Source organism: Hypanus sabinus, chromosome 9 (genome assembly GCF_030144855.1).
Source record: "Hypanus sabinus isolate sHypSab1 chromosome 9, sHypSab1.hap1, whole genome shotgun sequence".
NCBI classification, from domain to species: Eukaryota; Metazoa; Chordata; class Chondrichthyes; order Myliobatiformes; family Dasyatidae; genus Hypanus; species Hypanus sabinus.
This window is the reverse complement of record NC_082714.1, coordinates 21,738,467-21,758,567: the sequence shown is the minus strand read 5'-3', so window position 1 is coordinate 21,758,567 and position 20,101 is coordinate 21,738,467. Positions and strand designations below refer to the sequence as shown.

The 20,101-nt window shown below is 42.4% G+C and overlaps 1 protein-coding gene across 1 annotated transcript in view; it reads right to left on the bottom strand.

Moving 5' to 3' along the window:
- The window catches only part of ppl (periplakin), a 79,748-nt gene extending 61,307 nt beyond the window's left edge, over positions 1–18,441 (bottom strand). Inside the window, exon 1 of the mRNA XM_059979214.1 lies at positions 18,213–18,441. Within this exon, the coding sequence (XP_059835197.1) occupies positions 18,213–18,253 (41 nt within the window). The 5' untranslated portion in view covers positions 18,254–18,441. The remainder of the gene's footprint in view (positions 1–18,212) is intronic.
- Positions 18,442–20,101: the final 1,660 nt, after the last annotated feature.

Genomic DNA, 20,101 nt, shown 5'->3' with positions numbered 1-20,101 from the left:
CAGAGTTGCTGTTCCTGAACTCAATGTCACCTGGGGTTTGATTGACGGTAGTCAGACCTATGATCAGAAGCTTGAGAGTTCAAGCCCTTCTTCAGAAATTTGAACACTAAAATCTAGGCTTAGAGTCTAAGTCAGTGTGGATGGAGCGCTGCGCTCTTGGGAATTCTCCATTTCAGAAATATTCCTTTAGGATTTATCTTAAATTAAGTCCTATCAGCTCACAGTTGTAAAAATTTCAGTGGTAATAATTCAAACAGCAGTGGGACTTTTCTGCTGAGATGGCCAACATTCGTCATGGAGACCTACGATCTGGTTAGGGAAGAAACAAAATACTGCAGGTGATAGAAATCAGAAATAAAACAGAAACATTGGAATTGACCCACAGGTCAGGCAGCATTTCTGGAGATAAATGGAGTTACATTTCAGGTCGATAATCTTTCATAGAAACTGAGAGAAGTAGAAATAAGGTTGCAGAGAAGAAAAGGGTGGAGAGAACAAATAACAAGGCTGGTACTAATATGCAGATTGGAGAATTTGATGAAAAGTCACTCCTCCAAATCATTAACTTTGTTTCCTTCCTCACATGTACCTGGCCTTCCAACATTTTCTCATCTGACCAGCCTAACGGTGTTGCTTATTGGATCTTGCTGTGCACAAAGCAGACGTCATATGTCTAATGCTACAACACTGACCGTGGTTCAGAAGCATCCTACTGGATTCACGACATATGCCGGTGATGTCAAACCTGATTCTGATTCTGACTGCAAAGTACTTTGTGGTACTGGGAGGAGTTGAAGGGTGCTAAATAAATACAAGTCTGACTAGATGGGAGTTGATGTTTCTTCACTAGCTTTAGTAAAATAATTTCGGTAAATTTTAGTCAGCCTTCCTCCCACAGGAATATTTGTTCGGGAACAAACTTGCTCTACTTTTATCAGAACCTTTTGTTTAGAAGTTCCAAGTCAATCATTTGACGGTCATTTGGCAAACAAGTTGTCTTTGTGTTAATGCACTGGGTTCCAATAGCAAGTGATGCTGTAGTACGGCAAAGAGGCGTTGTACTGTTTGCTTTTTCTGCTCAGCCTGTCATTCCAGTTAAATCACCCTTGGGCCAAAAAGCAATGCCGGCCAATTTTTATTTCTCAATCCTATCTGCATTGCAGAAGTAACTAAACCAATCTATTGTTTGACTCAAGTTTATGGTGGAACAATTCCACTTTAGTAAAGCATTAAAAATAATTAAAGCCATCTGCGGAGAGAGCATCCAATGTAACCTCAACAATATTATCACTCATGAAGATCAAGCCATGAAGCCAATTTCAGGCTTCACTGAAGTAAGTGATTGGTGATCACCATGACGACAATACCTTTGAATTAGTCATTCCCAAACGGTTACAGTGGAATATGGTAGCACATTGTTTCCATCTTGTGTTATGACCATGAAATCTTATAAAATATTGTATGGCTTCCCTGGTATGTTCAAATCATTGGTTTCCTTATGTCAGTCTAGCTCAGGGGTCGGCAATGTTTACCACTGAAAGAGCCAATATGGACCCATTTCCCACAGAAAAGAAAACACTGGGAGCCACAAAACCCGTTTGACATTTAAAATGAAATAACAGTGCATACAACGGGTTTTTTTTTGCCTTTATGCTATGTATAAACAAACTATCATCTGTTGCATTTATGAAATTGATGAACTCCTGCAGAGAAAACGAAATTACATTTCTGCATGCAACAAAAACATTTTGAACTCCGAAAAAAAGACGTTGGGTTGAAGGTTACTCCATAGTTAGCCTACCTTGGATCGAAGAATTAAAAGAAAGCGCGCACTGGCGGGTGTCAGGCATTGCCAGTGGTGATGTATATTAATAGCGATAAAAAACACGTTGTAGCGGTGTGCTACACGCAGCGCTAAAATAAAGACTGCAGTCAAAGGTAACTTTATTTGAACTAAACAGCCTTGCTTTAAAGCCTCCCTCAACCCGTCCCCGTGGGCGCGGATGCTCCAAAAGACACGTACTCACAAACCCCCGTAGGCTATCTCCCTTAGCCGGAACGGTGGCTAATTGTGAGCCGGTTCGGATGTGCCAGGAAATGGGGTCTCCACAAAGTTTTTAGATTGTACAAGATCACCATAATCTTCAAATTTCGAATTACATTTCAAAAGCTAACAAACCACGGGGAGCCGCATCACAGAGATGAAAGAGCCACATGCGGCTCCGGAGCCGCAGGTTGCCGACCTCTGGTCTAGGTAATTATTTCATTCTCGGGTTGACTTTTTTTGTTTCTTTTCTTGCCCTGAAAGGGGCCTCTTTCTCCTAGAAAACCCACTTAATCTCTCCTGCTCAGGTCAGCAGAAGCTGAGATGTTCCTTGCTGGACACGAAGGAGGATTCTTTCTCGTTCCTGACTCCACTGGGGGAAGCGGCCTCTTCAGTGTGTGGGGCAGTTTTTCATGGGAGCAAGGCTAACATGACAGGACCTTAGTTTAGATTTAAGGTTATGGGCTTAAGAGGCAGGTAGAATTATGGATTTTGTTTTCTCTATTAGCGGTGTGGTAGGTGTTTGGGACACAGCCAGCTCCATTACAGACATAAGCCTCACCACCATCAAGGACATCCTCAGAAGGTGGCACCATCCATCATTAAAGACCCTCACCATCTAGGACATGCCCTCTTCAGGGAAGGGGAGCCTAAAGACACACACTTAATGTTTGAGGATCAGCTTCTTCCCCTCCACCTCCAGATTTCTGAATGGTTCAGGAACACTACCTCACTCTTCCTCTTCATGCTATTTATTTTATTTGTAACATACTAATTCTTCAATGTGTTGCACTGTACTGCTGCTACAAACACAACAAATTTCATGAGATATGTCAGTGATAATAAACCTGATTCTGATCAGTGGTGAAGGCAGAGAACCTTGGTCCATTTAAGAATTGCCTGGATCAGCACTAGAAAGAGCACAAGCCACAGGACTGAAAACCGAGAGGGAGCTTGAAAATAGCTCTAATCGGTATCAGCTTCTTCAGGTGACAAGATTACAACGGGTAGCTTGTCTCCTCCTGTGCTCTAAATCTCTCCGATTCCATGATTCAGACCATCTCCATGCCATCAGTATCCTACTGATATAGTAGAGCCTCAGTTTTGCAGACTGTTGAAGATCAGCCTTGAAGAGCAGAAATGAGGTCCTCAAAGAGTGGAAAAAGAATTGGGTTGCTCTGTCTTAAGTACTCTTTGTTTGGTTTCTTATGGGTTGTGTGACATAGTCACTGAGTCCTTTCTTTTGTGGAGAGTAACATAACCAGGCACCACTGTCATAAGATCATCAACAAGAAACATCTCAGCTTCTCTGACCTGGGGACCAGGAGAGACTAAGTGGGTTTTCTAGGAGAATGACAGCACTTACAGGGCAAGAAAATAAACAAAAAAACAAAAAAAGGAATGCAAGTCAGAGAATGGATTAATTACCTGACAAACATCTTTACCCAAAGACTGGTCAGAACATGTAGCTCTCTCCCTTGAGCTGAATCGTGTGGGTTTATTGAAGAGCAGGGTGAAGAGAATCAAGAAAAATGGAATGGAGTGCAATGCTGAATGGTTTAGATGGGGAAAAGAGGAGGGGAGTGGAACATAAAAACCAGCATGGAGCCATTGGGCCAAATGGTCTGTTTCTGTGGTCTGCATTTGCTGTTTTCTATCCAGACGTCCAGTTATCTAGAACCCTTCCATTCAATGGTAAATGAAATGCTTGGAATACAGTTTTAATGAATATAGCCTTAAAAACTTCTAGGAAAACAATAAATAAGAAATAAAAATGTTGTTGTGCTCAGCAATTGCATTTGCATCCAGCAGCAAAAATGTTTTCTTTTATGGACTTGGCAAATGCTCAGAGTGAAAGCTGCTAAGAATTTGATGGGCACATTCACTAACCACAGCTTTCTCTGGAATGGGATGATAACACAGATTGCTTCATCTGCTTTTGACCTTTAGGGAGTGAGATTTAATGCAGATTGCTTGATAAACTCCTTCACTTCACAAATTGGAAGGCTCTCATTTTGGACATTGGCACTGGATGAGAACCCACTGGCTGAGGTCACAAAGCCAAAATAAAAGAAAACATTAGCTCTGTCATGTATTGCAGAGGAGCCTTAAAATCGGTCAATTTGCATCACCATCTGGTATGGAGGGGCCACTGCAAAGGATTGGAAAAAGCTGCAGAGTTGTAAACTCAGCCAGCTCCATCACGGGCACTAGCCTCCCCACCATTGAGGAAAGCTTCAAATGGCAATCCCTCAGAGAAGGCAGCATCCATCATGAAGGACCACCACCACCCAGGACATGCCCTCTTCTCACCAAAGAGCCCAAAGTTACACGTAATGCCATCAGATTTTTCAACCGACAATCAACCTATGACTACTGTTTGCACTACTTAATTACATTCATGTACACACACAAACATATCACTATGATTTATAGCATATTTTATGTATTGCACTGTACTGCTGCAGCAAAATTACAAATTTCACCACATAGTCATTGATAACAAACCTGATTCTGATTCTAATCAGTCTTGCTGAGTGTGAAACCTTCAGATGACTGGACAGGGTAACATTCCATTTTCCCCACTTCACCCAACACTCCTCACAACAGCGGAGGGGAAAGATTAAGCGGCTTGGAAAGCCAGCATTAGGTCTGCCTTATCAGTTTATCAATGGGCTGAAGTTGGTCCACGATCATATTTATCCTGCCTGACTAATCCACACTCCCCACCCAAATTGTATTTTAACATGAAACTGACTTTGTGGCCATTCTAGTACTTCCACAGTTCAGTCGGCATTTAAATCATTGAGTCTATCTGTGGATTAACCTCCTTCAAACCTCATTAAAGCAGGAAGCCTCATTTACTATAAACAATATTTGGAAGCAATAATTGCTCCTAACCATTGAAAAAAAAATCACCATGCCATTTTTTTCCCAGCACACGAGGGTTAAATATTACTGGATACAACCACAGCTGAACTGCTCATGAACTCCTCTGATGAGGAAAGACCTTTCACCAGAAAATTCACCACCCACAGACCATAAGAGTTAATCAATCCTTTACTAAGTGTGTAGTTAATATTCTACTTTAATTCAATGCATACCCACTCACGCTGCAGATTTTGTTACGTTTCCTCCTGCACCCTTTCCCTGCCACTCCCTTTCTCTGGTTGCTAGGACACAACACCAGTAGATGTTCGGTGCCCTGTCCGCTCTCCGTATGCGGCCTGAATAGTGAGTGCAAGTGATCACAGGGATCATCAGACCCAGAATCTTACGCAATACCAATCTTATCAAGATGTTTCAACTCCAACCACTGCATCAGAGTTGGTGAAGGAAATAAGACTTTCATTTCCTGGAGCAGTACAAAGAGAAAGAGGATAAATATCGTCACTGATTGCTTCCCTTCAAGTTCCAGTTGCTCTAGAGAACCAGAATCAAAGGGAATTTTCTACACAGGCAGCTTGTGCCCATCGGCTCAAACCAAGTAAATCGCTTCAAGGCATTAGCAGTCATGCCTAGCGTGCACAGTTTTTCTGTCCCTCGAGAGTCCTGTGGGCCCAGCCATATTTAAGAGCTGCCTATATTCTGTAGATACATTAATGGGTACTGGTCAGGAGAGATGACAACATGACAAAGCCAGGGAGGTCCACAGAGTGTGGGGGTCTACACTCACTCACATCTTTCTCAGGATTCTCCAATAGAATTCTTGAAGAATAGCATACAAAGCAGCATAACCCTTTCCTTCATTATTTCAATTCCTGCCCACCTGTGGTTCTAACACCCCCCACCCAGCCCCTTGCCCTGTGAAGTCCCTCCATTATTGGAGGAAATACCTTCAAGCACATAAAGCATACACTGAGGGCTCTACTGCGCTTGACACTTCGGGCATCACCAGAAATCAGCAGCTAACTTCATCTTTCACAACAATTTCTTGAAGTGACTATTGTCAGTGAAGATTTGGATTTGTATTCAGTCAATTCCCGATCACCCAGCAGCCAATTCATCAGTCTGTGGACAAGCAAGAGGGAGAGAAACCCTGCGCTTCCAGGTCTAACTGTGCTGAGCTCTGAAGTGCCTGTGGCTGGCAGTAGTGCCCATCATTTGGGTATCACCTCCTGACTGACTTTGGGCATGGGATGCACCATGGTGTGGGGGTAACAGGGAAAGGGGTTTCAGGTGTTGGAGTCCATTCCAGGTGGACCACCTTCACCTGTAGCTTAGTGACTCGCTCTCCAATCCCGACCACACATGGGATGATACCTGCTGTACTGGGAGCATCAAAGTTTCCCCAGGACACCAGCCAGCCTATTAAGCAGGGCAGAAAGAAGGTCTTGCTGTCCTTGAAGCCCAGAGTTCAGAATCAGAATCAGCTTTATTAGCACTGACGCAAGTCATGTTATTTTATGCATTGTTAGATCTGCCCCTTGATCTGCTGAGGTGCTAGATGCCTCTGATGAGAAATCACACCAGTGAAGCCCAGCAGGGGGTAAGGGCACTGCCCACTGCCTATTGTGCCTCCTTGTGGTCCTGGCACAGGTGAACACTGAGAAGGCAGAGCCTAAATGAGGAGCGTGGTCTACGGGCAGAACTTGATCCTTGCAGGAACGTCAGTGTAGATGATGTCCACAGATACTACGAGTGGTTGTTGCTGTGTTTACCCTGCTCCCCCGGTACCCTGAACGACTGAGCGACAGCATTTCACATCAACCCAACGCTCTATGCAAGCAGTCACTTTCCTCTTCTTTGTGTGCAGTACTGTGACGCAGGAAGCGCAATGGCCAGCTTGCACAACTTACAATCTGACAAGAGCTGTGGGAGGTCGCTTCGTGTTCAGCGATTTGTTGTGATCTTCTCCCTATCACAATGGAAGGTTGGCAGTCAACTTTCACCAGCTCCCTCCAACAGGTGTTTCTATTTACCCAATTAGTCAAGCTAATCAATGGCATTCCACCCCCCCCCCCCATTACTAACCGACATACTTGCAATTCCCGTTCTCAAAGATTTTAAGCCATTAACTCGAGTTAGACTGGTTTCAACATCCAGCTTTAATGTGCTGTGCAAGACACACCCCGAGCATTCCTTGCATGGTTATCAACGCGGCTCCTCCCTTTTTAAAAGGCCAGAATTATAAAATCCGTCTGAAACTATAGATCGGTGGAATTATGTTTGCTGCAGGAGCAAGGCTAAAGTCAAATACTCCAGCAACAGCTGATGGACTTTAAAAAAAATTGGTAAATTGCATTAAAACAATTAATTGCACTATTGCACTATTATTTAGATGAAACTCAAAGTGCAACATGGCACAGTTCTAAATTGCTTTTATTTCTTTTTCCCCACCTGTACTGTAAGCTTTAGGACTGACTGCAATACTGGATCTGCTCTCGAGGCATCCAGAGAATCGGAGCAATGGGTGTAAGTGTAAAGAGTTATTCTATGATAAAAGCAGCACTGACAGCTCAGCAGCAGCCAGCAGGTGTGGCAGGTGCAGCAGAGTGACTATCTGCCCGCTTCTCATGCAAAAGAGGCTGCCAGAAATTTGATTTGAGCTCCATGGTTTCACAAATGAGATGCACATGCCTGTGACAGAGCCGCTCCACACATCACCAATTCGAGCGGCATCTGTGGAAGGGAATAAAGTTCAAAATAAAGTAAATATATATCACCATATACAACCCTGAGATTCATTTTCTTGTGGGCACGGTCAATAAATCTATCGAATAATAACCATTACAGAATCAATGAAAAACTTGAGTTCAGCCAGCATTCAGAGGGCAACAAACTGTACAAGTTCAAAAAGAAAGAAAAAGAATAAATAATTAAATAAATAAGCCCTAAGTATCGAGGACATGAGATGAAGAGTCCATGAAAATGAGAGCATTGGTTTTGGGAACATTTCAATGATGGGCCAAGAGAAAGAAGAAAAATAGCCCTTAACTCGGCAGTGAAGTGATCGGGGCACTGTCATGACGGTGTTTCTGTAGCAAGCTATTCTTGTTTTTAACGAGGCCGAGTTGCTAGCTCGACGCTCAATCCTACTTGGAGTTGAACTCAGGAACCTTTGCTCTGGAGTCCGGCGCTGATATTATTGCACCACCAAACGGGGTGGGCCAAGAGAAGTTACCAATGATTAGTCAATGTTCTGGGCTGAGATCGTTAATCAGAAATGGAAAGGAAGGGAGAATAAGCCAGATAGATGGATATATTGACAGCTATATAGATGCACAGGTAATTGAATAACACACAAAGTGCTGGAGGAACTCACCAGATCAAGCAGTATCTATGGAGGGGAATGAACAGTTGATATCTCAGCCCGAGACCTTTCATCAGGACTAGAAAGGAAGGAGGCAGAAGCCAGGATAAGAAGATGGGAAGTGGGGGAGGAGTACAAGATGGCAGGTAATAGATGAGACCAGGTGATGGTGGGATGACCTAAGAAGCTGGAAGCTGATAGGTGGAAGAGGTAAAGGGGCTGAAGAAGGAAGAATCTGATAGGAAAGGACAGTGAACCATGGAAGGAAGAGAAGGAGGAGAGGAACCAAAGGGAGTTGATAAGTAGGTGAGGAGACAAAAAGAGGTGAGAGGGTAACCAGAATGGGCAATAGAAAAGGAGAGAAGAAGGGAGAAGGAGAGCACATTCCTCCTCACCTGGTCTCATGTATCACCTGCCAGCTTGTACTCCTTTCCCTAGCCCCACCTTCTTATTCTCATTTATGTCTCCTCCCTTTCCAGTCCTGATGAAGGGTCTCAACTCAAAACATCATCAGCTTATTCCCCTCACAGATGCTGTCTGACTCGCTGAGTTCCTCCTGCAATCTGTGCATATTGCTGAAGATTTCCAGCTTCTGCAGAATCTTGGTTTACAGATCATCAGTCCTCGAGTTCTGAACTCATTCGGGCAGCCTTTGCAGAGCTTGGAGATGCGAGATTCAGGATGCTGGAATCTTGAGCAAGAAAAAATACAAACTGCTGGAAGAACTCAGCAGGTCAAAGAGTATATGTGAAGGAGAAGAAACTGGCAACTATTTGGGCAGAGGTTAGGTGTTCTGATGCAGGGTTATGACCCAATATGTCAACAATTCCCTTCGCTACAGATGCTGCATGACGCACAGAGATACAACAGTTTATTTCTCACGCTGCTAAACTTTCTGGTTTTGGGTGTGGTGTGGGTGCTTCTCAATTAAAAGACAACTGAAGTCTCAGACTTAGCTGGTAAATTTAATCTGGTTTAGAGATTTTGTGCTTGTGTGACCAAAGTGGAAAATCTCAAGCAAACCATAACTGGGCACCAATGGTCTACTGCCCTGTGGGGAGCAGCCACTGAGGTTCCTTCATGTTTAGTTTCTCTTGCATTTCCATATCGGAATTAGTTCTTGGATCCTTGCACCAATGCTAGGGCTAGTGCAGGAACTGTGACCCCACTGAATTGCCAGGAAGAAAGTGAAGGAGAAAATTAGTCTTTTTTAGTATGTTGTGACATGTTTGAAGTCACATTGGGAGATATTAAAACACCAGGCTTAATCTAACAAGTGTCTCAAAGGAGGAAAGACATTGAGAGGTTCTGGAAGGGAATTCCTGTATGTGAGACAACACACACACACACACACACACACACACACCAAGCTGCAGGAACCCAGCAGGCCAGGCATGCACAGCAGATGTCATAGGCTAAGGCCCTTCATCGGGACCAAAATGTAGACCGTTTACTCTTTTCTATAGATGTGTGTGTGTGTGTGAGTGTGTGTGTGTGTGTGTGTGTGTGTGTGTGTGTGTGTGTGTGTGTGTGTGTGTGTGTGTGTGTGTGTGTGTGTGTGTGTGTGTGTGTGTGTGTGTGTGTGTGTGTGTGTGGGGCCTTGGACTTATAGCATTTGGAGGAAGAGCTCAGGAGGAGACAATGGCACCTAACAGCGACTTCTTGCAACTTCGGGGTTCTTTTGAAGACCCTGACCTGGAGTTACACACTGACTATGGTTCTTTGCGGGAACGGGACCCACTCTTGGGATTCCACAACTGGCCGTTATTTGATATGTCAAGGATGCGGCCTGAGAGATGAGCTCATCTTCGGAGCTCCGGGATCTCATGGTTCTGGAGATGGGCAGACCGAAGGTCAGTGACTTGGCAGGAAATCAGTGTGTCGTGGGAGATGGAAGATCTCTGGCTGCGTGCCCAGAGACCCGAGATCTTTGGGTGCAGAGCTTGGAAAAAGCAACACAACTGATTTTTAACATTGTAAATCAGTGAGTTTTTTGTTATGCCTCCCCTCCGCTGTGAAACGGGGACACCTCTTTCTCCCTTATTAGGGAGAGAGAGAGAGCCTGTGGTTTATTGAATACCGGGTGAATGAGTAGTCTTTGGGATACTGCAAGTCTATGTCTTTGCTGCCCACTTGAATGCTCGGTGGTGGGTGCGGATGCTTTTTTTTGCCGGTGGGGGGAGTGGGGGATTGTTGCTTGCTGCTGCTTACACGTGGGAGGGAGGCGAGCTCGGGGGACTGTGGGGTTCTAACATTTAACTGTCGTTCATTCTTTGGGGGCCCTCCTCTGTTTTTTTGTGGATGGTTGCAAAGAAAAAGCATTTATCGTGGATGTAAATTGTATACATTTCTCTGACATTAAATGTACCTTGGAAACCTTTGATGTTCTGGTATTTGTGATAGTCAGTTAGGGCATGGGCACTGGTGACGGAGCAGTGAAAATCCATGATTTGCAAACAGTCTGAACTGCTGAACACTTAGATGGTTCTAGAACAGCAAGGTGTTTCAACGTTTGGAAACGTTTTTTTTGGAAAGGGTTTTCAGAAAATATCGGAGAACTTGAAAACCAAGTCTGACCATTTTAAAATCAAAAGGAACCATAATAAAGAAAATTAAAATAAACTCAAGAGAAATAGCTTTTATTCCCCATCATGTTATCAAAAAGATAGTTGCTGCTGCTAAATTTATAAGATCCCACAATGCACAAAAGCCTTCAGTATTTTACTGATGATACAGGCAATCTTCAGAGAATCTGATAGGCTGGTGCAAGCTTTGACAAATGAAATTAGATCCTATAAGTATTAACACTGTTATAACATTATAGCATAGCTTATCATAACAGAAACAGCAATTAGATAAAAACTGTAAGGAAAATGTAAGGTTCACTGATACTACTAGGTGTAAGTTCAAAGCAGACAGGAAACTAACATGCTGAAAAGGTATAATAAAAGAGTTGGGCCACAGCTAGAGGAAAACAAGAGATTACAGATGCTGGAATATCTGATAGAGGAACTCAGCAGGTCACCGGAAACCTGTGGAAGGAAAGGAAATGTTGATGTTTCGGGTCAAAATCCCGCATGACCACTTTATAAATGTGGCCACAGCTGGAGTCCTGTGTTGGAAAGAGGCGGCAGCACTGCAGAAATCGATCAGAAAGACGTTACACGAGGTTGGAGAAGTTTAGTGTTGAGGAGTAATTGAACAGTTGATGTCTTTGAGAGAAAAATAGCTGAGGTGAAATTCAAGCAAAGAATATTTAAGTATAGGACGTCTACAAGGACTTAGCCGAGGCATCAAATAAGAGGGATCTTTAGACTTAAGACACTGAAAGGTAAAGATGAGCGTTAGTTGTCACGGATACATTGAAATGCATCCTTCTGTGTCATGGATGTGCTGGGGGCCACTCGCAAGTGTCGCCATGCTTCCCGCGCCAGCATAGCATGCCCACAACTCACTAACCTATCTTGGACGTCTTTGGAATCTGGGAAACAAAACAAAGGACTTGGATGAAACCCACACGGTCACAAGGAGAACATTTAAACTCCTTACAGACAGTAGTGGGAATTGAACTCTGATCTTACAGTTGGCACTGTAAAGTGTTACTCTAACCATTATGCTATGATGACGACTAATCAGTAGAGGGAAAATGTCCTTTCAAAGAACTGTAGCATCTGGAACTCGCTGGCTGAAAGATTGGCGGAGGCGGAACTGTTCACAACATATAAAGAGTACCAAGATGAACAAGGAAGACTAGGATCTGCAAAGTTAGCCATTAAGGGCAGGAATGTGGGAAAAGCCTCGCTATCTCTTCTTGCACATGGTGTGGGTAGTAGGTGAGCCTCTACTGAACTATAAATTTCCATGGCTGAATGGGGCAGGAATATGGTCTAAAATTGCTAACTGAGTTACTTGATATTCAAGTACAGTAAATTTCCTTGTGCAGGTTCTTCATCAACACAAGCATAACTCACACCAGGAAGTGCCAGTTTCTGGAGAGACTCAAAATGACCTGGAGGAGATGTCATAGTGTCTCCCTCCAGTGCCGTTACATAGGATTAAGGATTCATATCGGCTGAGAGATTATAAAAAACAGAAATGCTGGGAAAACTCAGAAAGTGGAAAGAGAAACAGAGATATTTTTTCATGTGGAAGATGCCTTAGTTCTGATGAATGATCTTTGACCAGAAACAGTAGCTTCTGCTTTTTTCTTTCCAGATTTGCTGCTTAACCTGTTGCACTTTCCCAGAATTTTCTGTCTCTTTATTAGCTTCTGCATTTTTATAAATTCTCAGATTTTCCTTTAGCTTAAAGGTAATGTATTGCGACCACTGTGTGAATATATAAACAGAGTAAAAACAGGAAGAACATTTGCTTATATAGTGCTTTACATGTCTGCCTGAAGCAGTCAGATATACAATAGGATAATAATTGAAGTGTAGCTAGTAATGAAAGACAAGAAATTTGTATACACCAAATTCTAAATATAGCAATAACAACCATCTTATCATTTTAGTGAGGTTGGTTAAGGTATAATTCTAGGAATGCTTCCTATTTAATCCTTCAAAATAGTTGCCTAGGATCTTTCTCAGCTCCTTTAAAGAGTTGATGAGGCTTTAGTTTGATTGCTTATCCAGAAATCAGCACTTATGACAAGATCAGCAGTCTTGCTGCGCACCTAGATCATTCAAATCTCTGCAAGGGGCAGAAAACTACAACCTGTATTTCATTAATCACTTCCTCTCCAATAAACATAAAATAGAATTTGGAGAAGCCAGATCAAAGATGAGACACTTTTACTTAGAAATTCATCCTTGCCAATACAAGATTCGTCAGACATACTATTCCCATCCAGAGCAGGGATGAATTATTACATTTGTTAAATTACAGCATTCAAACATACACTCGGTGGCCACTCTATTAGGGACACCTGTACCCCTGCTCATTAATGCAAATATCTAATCAGCTGATCATGTGGCAGCAACTCAATGCATAAAAGCATGGTCAAGAGGTTCAGTTAATGTTCAGGCCAAACATCAGAATGGGGCAGAAATGTGATCCAAGTGATTTTGACTGTGGAATGATCGTTGGTGTCAGACAGGGTGGTTTGAGCTTCTTGGAAACTGCTGCTCTGGGATTGTCCTGCACAACAGTCTCTAGATGAGGGGTTCCCAACCGTTTTTCATGCCATTGACCAATACCATTAAGCGAGGGGCCTGCGGACTCCAGGTTGGGAACCCCTGCTCTGGAGTTTACAGAGAATGATGTGAAGAACAACAAAAACATTCAGTGAGTGGCAATTCTGTGGGCGAAAGTGTCAAGTTAATCAGAAAGGTCGAAAGAGAATGGCCAGACTGGTTCTAACTGACAGTGGCTCAAATAACCACATGCTGCAACAGGGGGATGCAGAAGTGCAGAGAAGTATCTCTGAATGCAGAACACATCAAACCTTGAAGTAGATGGGCTACAACAGCAGAAGGCCACACCGGATTCCACTCCTATACCTAAAAAAATTGGCCACTGAGTGTACCTGATTGTCTGCAAAATGGTTGTAGAAAAGCTTTGCAAGATACAATTATAAAGGAAAGTTTACTTTACTTTAACGAGCTTAAGAACTGCATTTGATAATTTTTGCATTTTCCACTAGATTAAATGTATCATTATAAATTGGAATGGTAAAATAATTTGCCCATCAAGTTCTGGGCAAAGCCACTAAAGATTCCATTAACTGGGCCATCAATCAAAATCAGAAAAGTCTGAACAATGAAATCTGGCCATTGGGGATTAAAGTTAATGATAGTACTAAATAATTCAAATGCTAAAAGTAATTAGCTTACAACTTATTACCATACTGTTAAATATTTATGTAATATTGATTTTCTTTATAATTTCTTTAGAACATTTTGCCTGTGTGTTAATATGAAAGCCCAGAGCAATCACAAATTACATTCCATATACTGTATGTTGCACATTGCCTTTCAAATTATCAGTATGGTTTGCTGCAGTATTTCATAATATAACAGATGTAGAAAGATGAAGTCAGAAATTTGCATGGTGGCATTAGTTTGTTAAGCTGGGTTTTGATTTTAGGAGAAAGGTTAAGAGTTAACCTGAGATTAAGAGTTCGGCACGGACTCGGAGGGCCGAGATGGCCTGTTTCCGTGCTGTGATTGTTATATGGTTATATGGTTTGGCACCAGTTTCAGTAGCTGATGCATACAATGAGAATGCTGTCTAACCTGCGATGTTTTACAAAGCTGGAGACACCTGGTAACATTCCTCCACATTCAATGTTTACAGCCTTTGTATTCCATATACACTTTCCACTTTGATGGACTTGCCAAGTCAAAACAGAATTTAATCCTCAAAACACCATTAAAAATTCTGTAAGTGCAACAGAATTTGTCCAGTCCCATTGGTCCATGACATGACATTTTTGAATAATTGAAAAGGTTACCGTGCTACCAATTGACTGATTCTGCGTTTATACATATTGTACAGTTTAGAATTACTAGCTTCTCTTAATAACTAAATCAATAATTTTGATGACCCATCCACCAAAAATTGATCTCTTTTTGCTCCTTTACTCCAAGCTTCTTACCCTGATGTATGTGCACGATATTCTAATGTTTTATGTGAACTTGATTAACACTGAACTGTTGTGAATTCCATCTGTATCACAGCCTTCAGATTTTCTAGGTCCTTTAGAATCATGGACCTCCATCATGGACGGTCCTAAGCCTGGCTATAAAAGGAGGAGACCCGGGCATGAGGCCAGCAACCCCATCCCCTGAAAACCCAGCATTACAAAAACACCAACAGAAGCTCAAAGACCTCATCCCTGGGAGAGGAAAAACACACCATGGGCTACACCTGGGCACAACTGACCCAGTGAGCTGCTGCCCCAGCAGGGGTGATAGGCTTAAATAAATTGGAATCATGGCACAAATGGCAATGTGTTTGGCTTTTGTCCAAGCTTAGTGCCTTTCCCAAACCTGGACCCTGTAGGCAATATTCTATCCCTCCAAGTCCTTTTTAAAGATGGCAAGGAAAAATTGTGCTGGTGAGTGGTATCCAGACTGCAAATCATCAATGTGCTTCATCCTTTTGTCATATTTTGTCATTCCTCTCATGGTTAATGAATCAGACAATGATATAATAAATTGTCAAATCCATCCTGAAATCTGAATGGCTAAGATTCATTTTTGCCTATTAGTCGTGTAATGTTCTCAAGAAAATTCAGTATAATCTCAAAATAGTTTATCTTCTAAAGTCTAATGTGTATTGCTCTATCTTTCACTATTGATAACAGTTTGCATTTATTTAACACACTCAACATAGCAACTTGTCTCAAGGTGCTTAAGTTCAAGTAGCTTTCAGCATTTATAGACTTCCATAAGACCAGGAGACTATAAGACACTGGAGCAAAATTAGTTCACTTGGTCCATTGACTCCACTGTCCCTTCATGGCCGATTTATTTTCCCTCTCAACCTCATTCTCCTGCCTTCTCCCCGTAACCTTCGACACCCTTACTAATCAATAACCTGTCAACATCCGCTTTAAATATATCCAATGACTTGGCCTCCACAGCCGTCTGTGGCAATGAATTCCACAAATTCACCACCCTCTGGCTAATGAAATTTCCTTCTAAAATCTGTTCTAAAGGGGTGTCCTTCTATTCTGTGGCTGTGCCCTCTGGTCCCTCACTATAGGAAACATCCTCCCAACGTCCACTCTATCACGGCCTTTCAATAGACTTCCTAAGAAACTAACTTAGCATGTTATTGAGCTGCTCTGACCTCATGCGGAAGGGGGCAAAATCTTCCATATGTGCAATTGTTGTGCTGTTCTATGGGATATACCTGGAACTACGCACCACATAAAAGTAGGTTAGATCATAAGTCAACAAATATTTTTGCTTTCAACAATACAGAAATGGGTTCTCCCAGTTAGAGCAACACAATTTCCATTAATAATGAAAATAAAAACAAAGAATGCTGGAAGTAGTCAGTGTTTATGGCATTTAGAGAGAATTCATCATATCATTCCCAATTAACAACTGAGGTGCATCAAAACAACTGAAGGCCCTTCTCCAAAGTTTCACAAATAAAGAACTTATTAGGGCGGTGGGGGGGGGGGGGGGATTTCTGGAGCTTGGGATCTTAGCAGTTGAAGGCATAACTGCCAAAGATAGAAACAATTACATTTACAGATTAACAAAGAAGCTGGAACTGGAAGAGCAACAAAGAACTTATTCATTGAAAGGATCCACCCAGGCATTAACTATATACCTTTCTGATAAAAACAGACATGCAGCATACACAAAATACTGGAGGAACTCAGGTCAGAAACCACCTATGGAGAGGAATTAAGAGTGTTCGTTTTGGGCAGTGACCCTTCATCAGGACTTGAAAGGAAGGTGGAAGAAACCAGAATAAGAAGGTTGGGTGGGGGTCACCTGGCTTTACCTATCACCTTCCATCTGGTATTCCTTCCAATCACCCCCTCCCCAATTTCTTTCCCAGTCCTGATGAAGGGTCTTGGCCTGAAACCAGCTCTTTATTTCTCTCTATAGATGCTGCCTGACCTGCTAGGTTCCTGGAGCACTTTGTGCGTATTCCCCTGGACTTCCAGCATCTGCAGGATCCCCTGTGTTTACCGACAGACGTGGAACGCAGGTAACACATTTTGTTTTAAATTACCAATGTATATTGTTCCTGCCTCTTTTCCCAAAAGCACAAACTAGACCAGCTCCTTATCTCAAGGAGGAACTCATCTGACAAGTGCACTTTAACTGTTTGCCCATGGAATATATATATATATTTTTTAAAGGGTCAAACTTCCTGGTTTATGGACTCTGAATGCAATGTATTCTGACCAACAACATAGCAATGGTGATGGTGGTTCTCAAATCCAGGTCACACCTGTAGTAGGTGGGGTCAAAAATCATTCCTATCGGAATTTATATTTGGTTGTAAACACACCGGTCTCATTGGTTTCATTGGAATGAGATTCAGTGAGTGTGACATTAAATCCAATTACTCATCTGGCAGCAGAGAGCGAGCTCCGAAGGTGGAGTTTAATTCAAGAAATCAAATTTCCATACCACGTTTATTTAGTTAATCGTTTGGTGTGGTGCAGCTTCGAACAGTGAACCCCACCCACTACGAAGTTTTAGGATTTTGACAGCTCAGGCGAATCTAGCTACCTGGAAAAACACGATACTAGTCACTAGGCAATCCTGGGTCAATCCACGCGTGTACTTGGATATGAAATCCACGTACAGTAACTGGACAGCGGAGCAACAGAGTTTCTGTGGCCTCCTTCAAGTGCGGGGATTGACGGATAACAATTAACTCGGGGCTAAGGGTAATTACAGTTCAGTCGGAGTTTTTTTAAAAATCTGAGACACACAGCCTTGAATGCACCCATAAATTAGGCTTAATTAAAAAAGTTTTCAACGTGGCCACACCCTTTGGAGTTTAAAGGATGCATGAAACCCACATTCAATCAGGCAACTTCCATGCAGAACAAACGTGATATATGCAATTTGAAACAAGAATGAATATTAGCGGAAGCATTAATTAATCCTATTGAAGACGGTTTTAGGAATACTGAGAAATTTGGAACCTCAGATTAGAATTCATTAGTTCAGTAGTCTGATCAATAACCAGCATTAAAACAGGGTAGCAACAGTGAACGATCGATAAGTGGGATATTATACTAATTCGAGACTTTTACATCCAACATCTGCTTACTGGTCCGCAGGGGTCGGTCTTAAAGGAAAACAGACGTAGAACTAAAAAACATTATTGAAAACTTTTGAAAATTTATAAACTACAACAGTATATAAAATATGGTATGCGCTGAATATAGCAATAACTAAAATGCATTTGTGCAAATAGTGAATCACTTACTTGGTGGGCGTTGTTATGTTTTTAGATTTCTTTTTAAACATCTTGCCTTTTCCAAAGATAAGCTGATTTCACGACGTTAAATTCTAATCCTCCACGATCTCGGGATGGTTGTTTTTGAAAACTATCCGGAGCTACTCGAGACAGTGCGCCCGTCCCTGTTCGGAGCACCGAAAGCAGTGCGGCAGGTGAGCGATCCGCGATCTCACCTGTCCAATCGACCTCCGCCTCCCCAAACCTGACCAGCGAGTGATTGACAAGGCTTGCAGCCCTGGGCCCGCCCATCTTGCCGACCAGCCCTTCATCTCATTGGCGCGCCGTGCACTAAACCTTATTCCAATTGGTTGCCTCTCTGCTTGCTTCCACTGTTGCACGGCAACCTGCCTTGATTGACAGTCAGCGATCCCGCCTTTTAATAGGAGAGGAGGTCTTCATTCCACAGGTAAAATTAACTCCAGTCTGAAGCGTTTATTTGTTGACTCATTTGAAACGAAGAAAGTCCATTTCCAAACATTTTACGGAAGTTCAATTGCAGTGTGTCCTATAAGTCTATGAAACCCTTTAGTCCAATAAAGTGGATACCTATTTGACGCCTTAGTAACCCAAATCTCTCCTGACGCTTCACTCAATGACTTAGTGAAGTGATCACAGTGGTATGAAGGCTGAAGCCATGCTGGAACATTTCATAATAAAGCAAACTATCAGAAAATTCGAAATTCTATAAGTAACACCAAAGGCTTTTGACTTCCATGTAAACAAGTGAAATCTCACTTGATACCGTGATAAACTTATAATCTCATAGTGCCACCGATACTTGCTCCTCCAGGACTAATCCACTGCCATTCCTGCTTCAGGCAGTCTGCACTGAAGCACTTATCCATGCTTCTGTCAGTAAAACTGCAGACCATAAACAGCAGGTGATGATTACCACATTATCTTTCCACTCATCAGAGCCCTGGCCCCCACCCTCCCTTTAAATATACTGTGCTTGGGTCACCAAACTATGTATTATAATGCATTATTCAGGACTATCTTCTCCCTTCTGTCATGAGATTTCTGAACTCTCTGTGAACCCAGGAACACTACCTCATTATTCCCTCTATTTTCCACTGTTTATTTATTTTGTCATTTATAGCGAGATTCTGCCGGTGCTGGAAATACAACATGCTGGAGGAACTCAGCAGGTCAGGCAGCATCTATGGAGGTGAACAGACAGGAGACATTTCAGGCCACGACAGGACTTTTACAAAGACAGGTGTGTAAAAAGGGCCCAAAGGATCATCAGGGATCCGAGTCTTCCCAACCACAATCTACTCCAGCTGTCACCCTCCGGGAAACGGTACCGCAACATAAAAGCCTGGACCAACAGACTCCGGGACAGCTTCTTCCACCAGGCCAACAGACTGATGAGCTCACGCTGATCTGAGTGTATTCTATGTTACATTGACTGTTCTATTTATTATAAATTATTATAAAATTCTATGATAGCACATTGCATATTTAGGCAGAGACATAGCATAAAGATTTTTACTCCTCATGTATGCAAAGGATGTAAGAAATAAAGTTGATTCAATTCATTCAAAAGAATAGAAATAGCCAATGCAGAATTAAGTAACTTATGAGGTGTATTGATAACAAAAATAATATGTATTTCTTTATAAACAGTGTATTTCATAGTTTTAGAATTTTTAAAATGCTTTACATAAGAACAGAAGAACATAGGAGATAGGAGCAGGAGTAGGCCAATCGGCCCCTCAAGCCTGCTCCGCCATTCAACAAGATCATGGCTGATCCAATCTTAACTCTAATTTTCACCGAATCCCAAAAGGCAACAGTGCCAACCAACAGGGCACCATGCCGCCCATTTTATTTTATTATTCATCCCCCCCAAA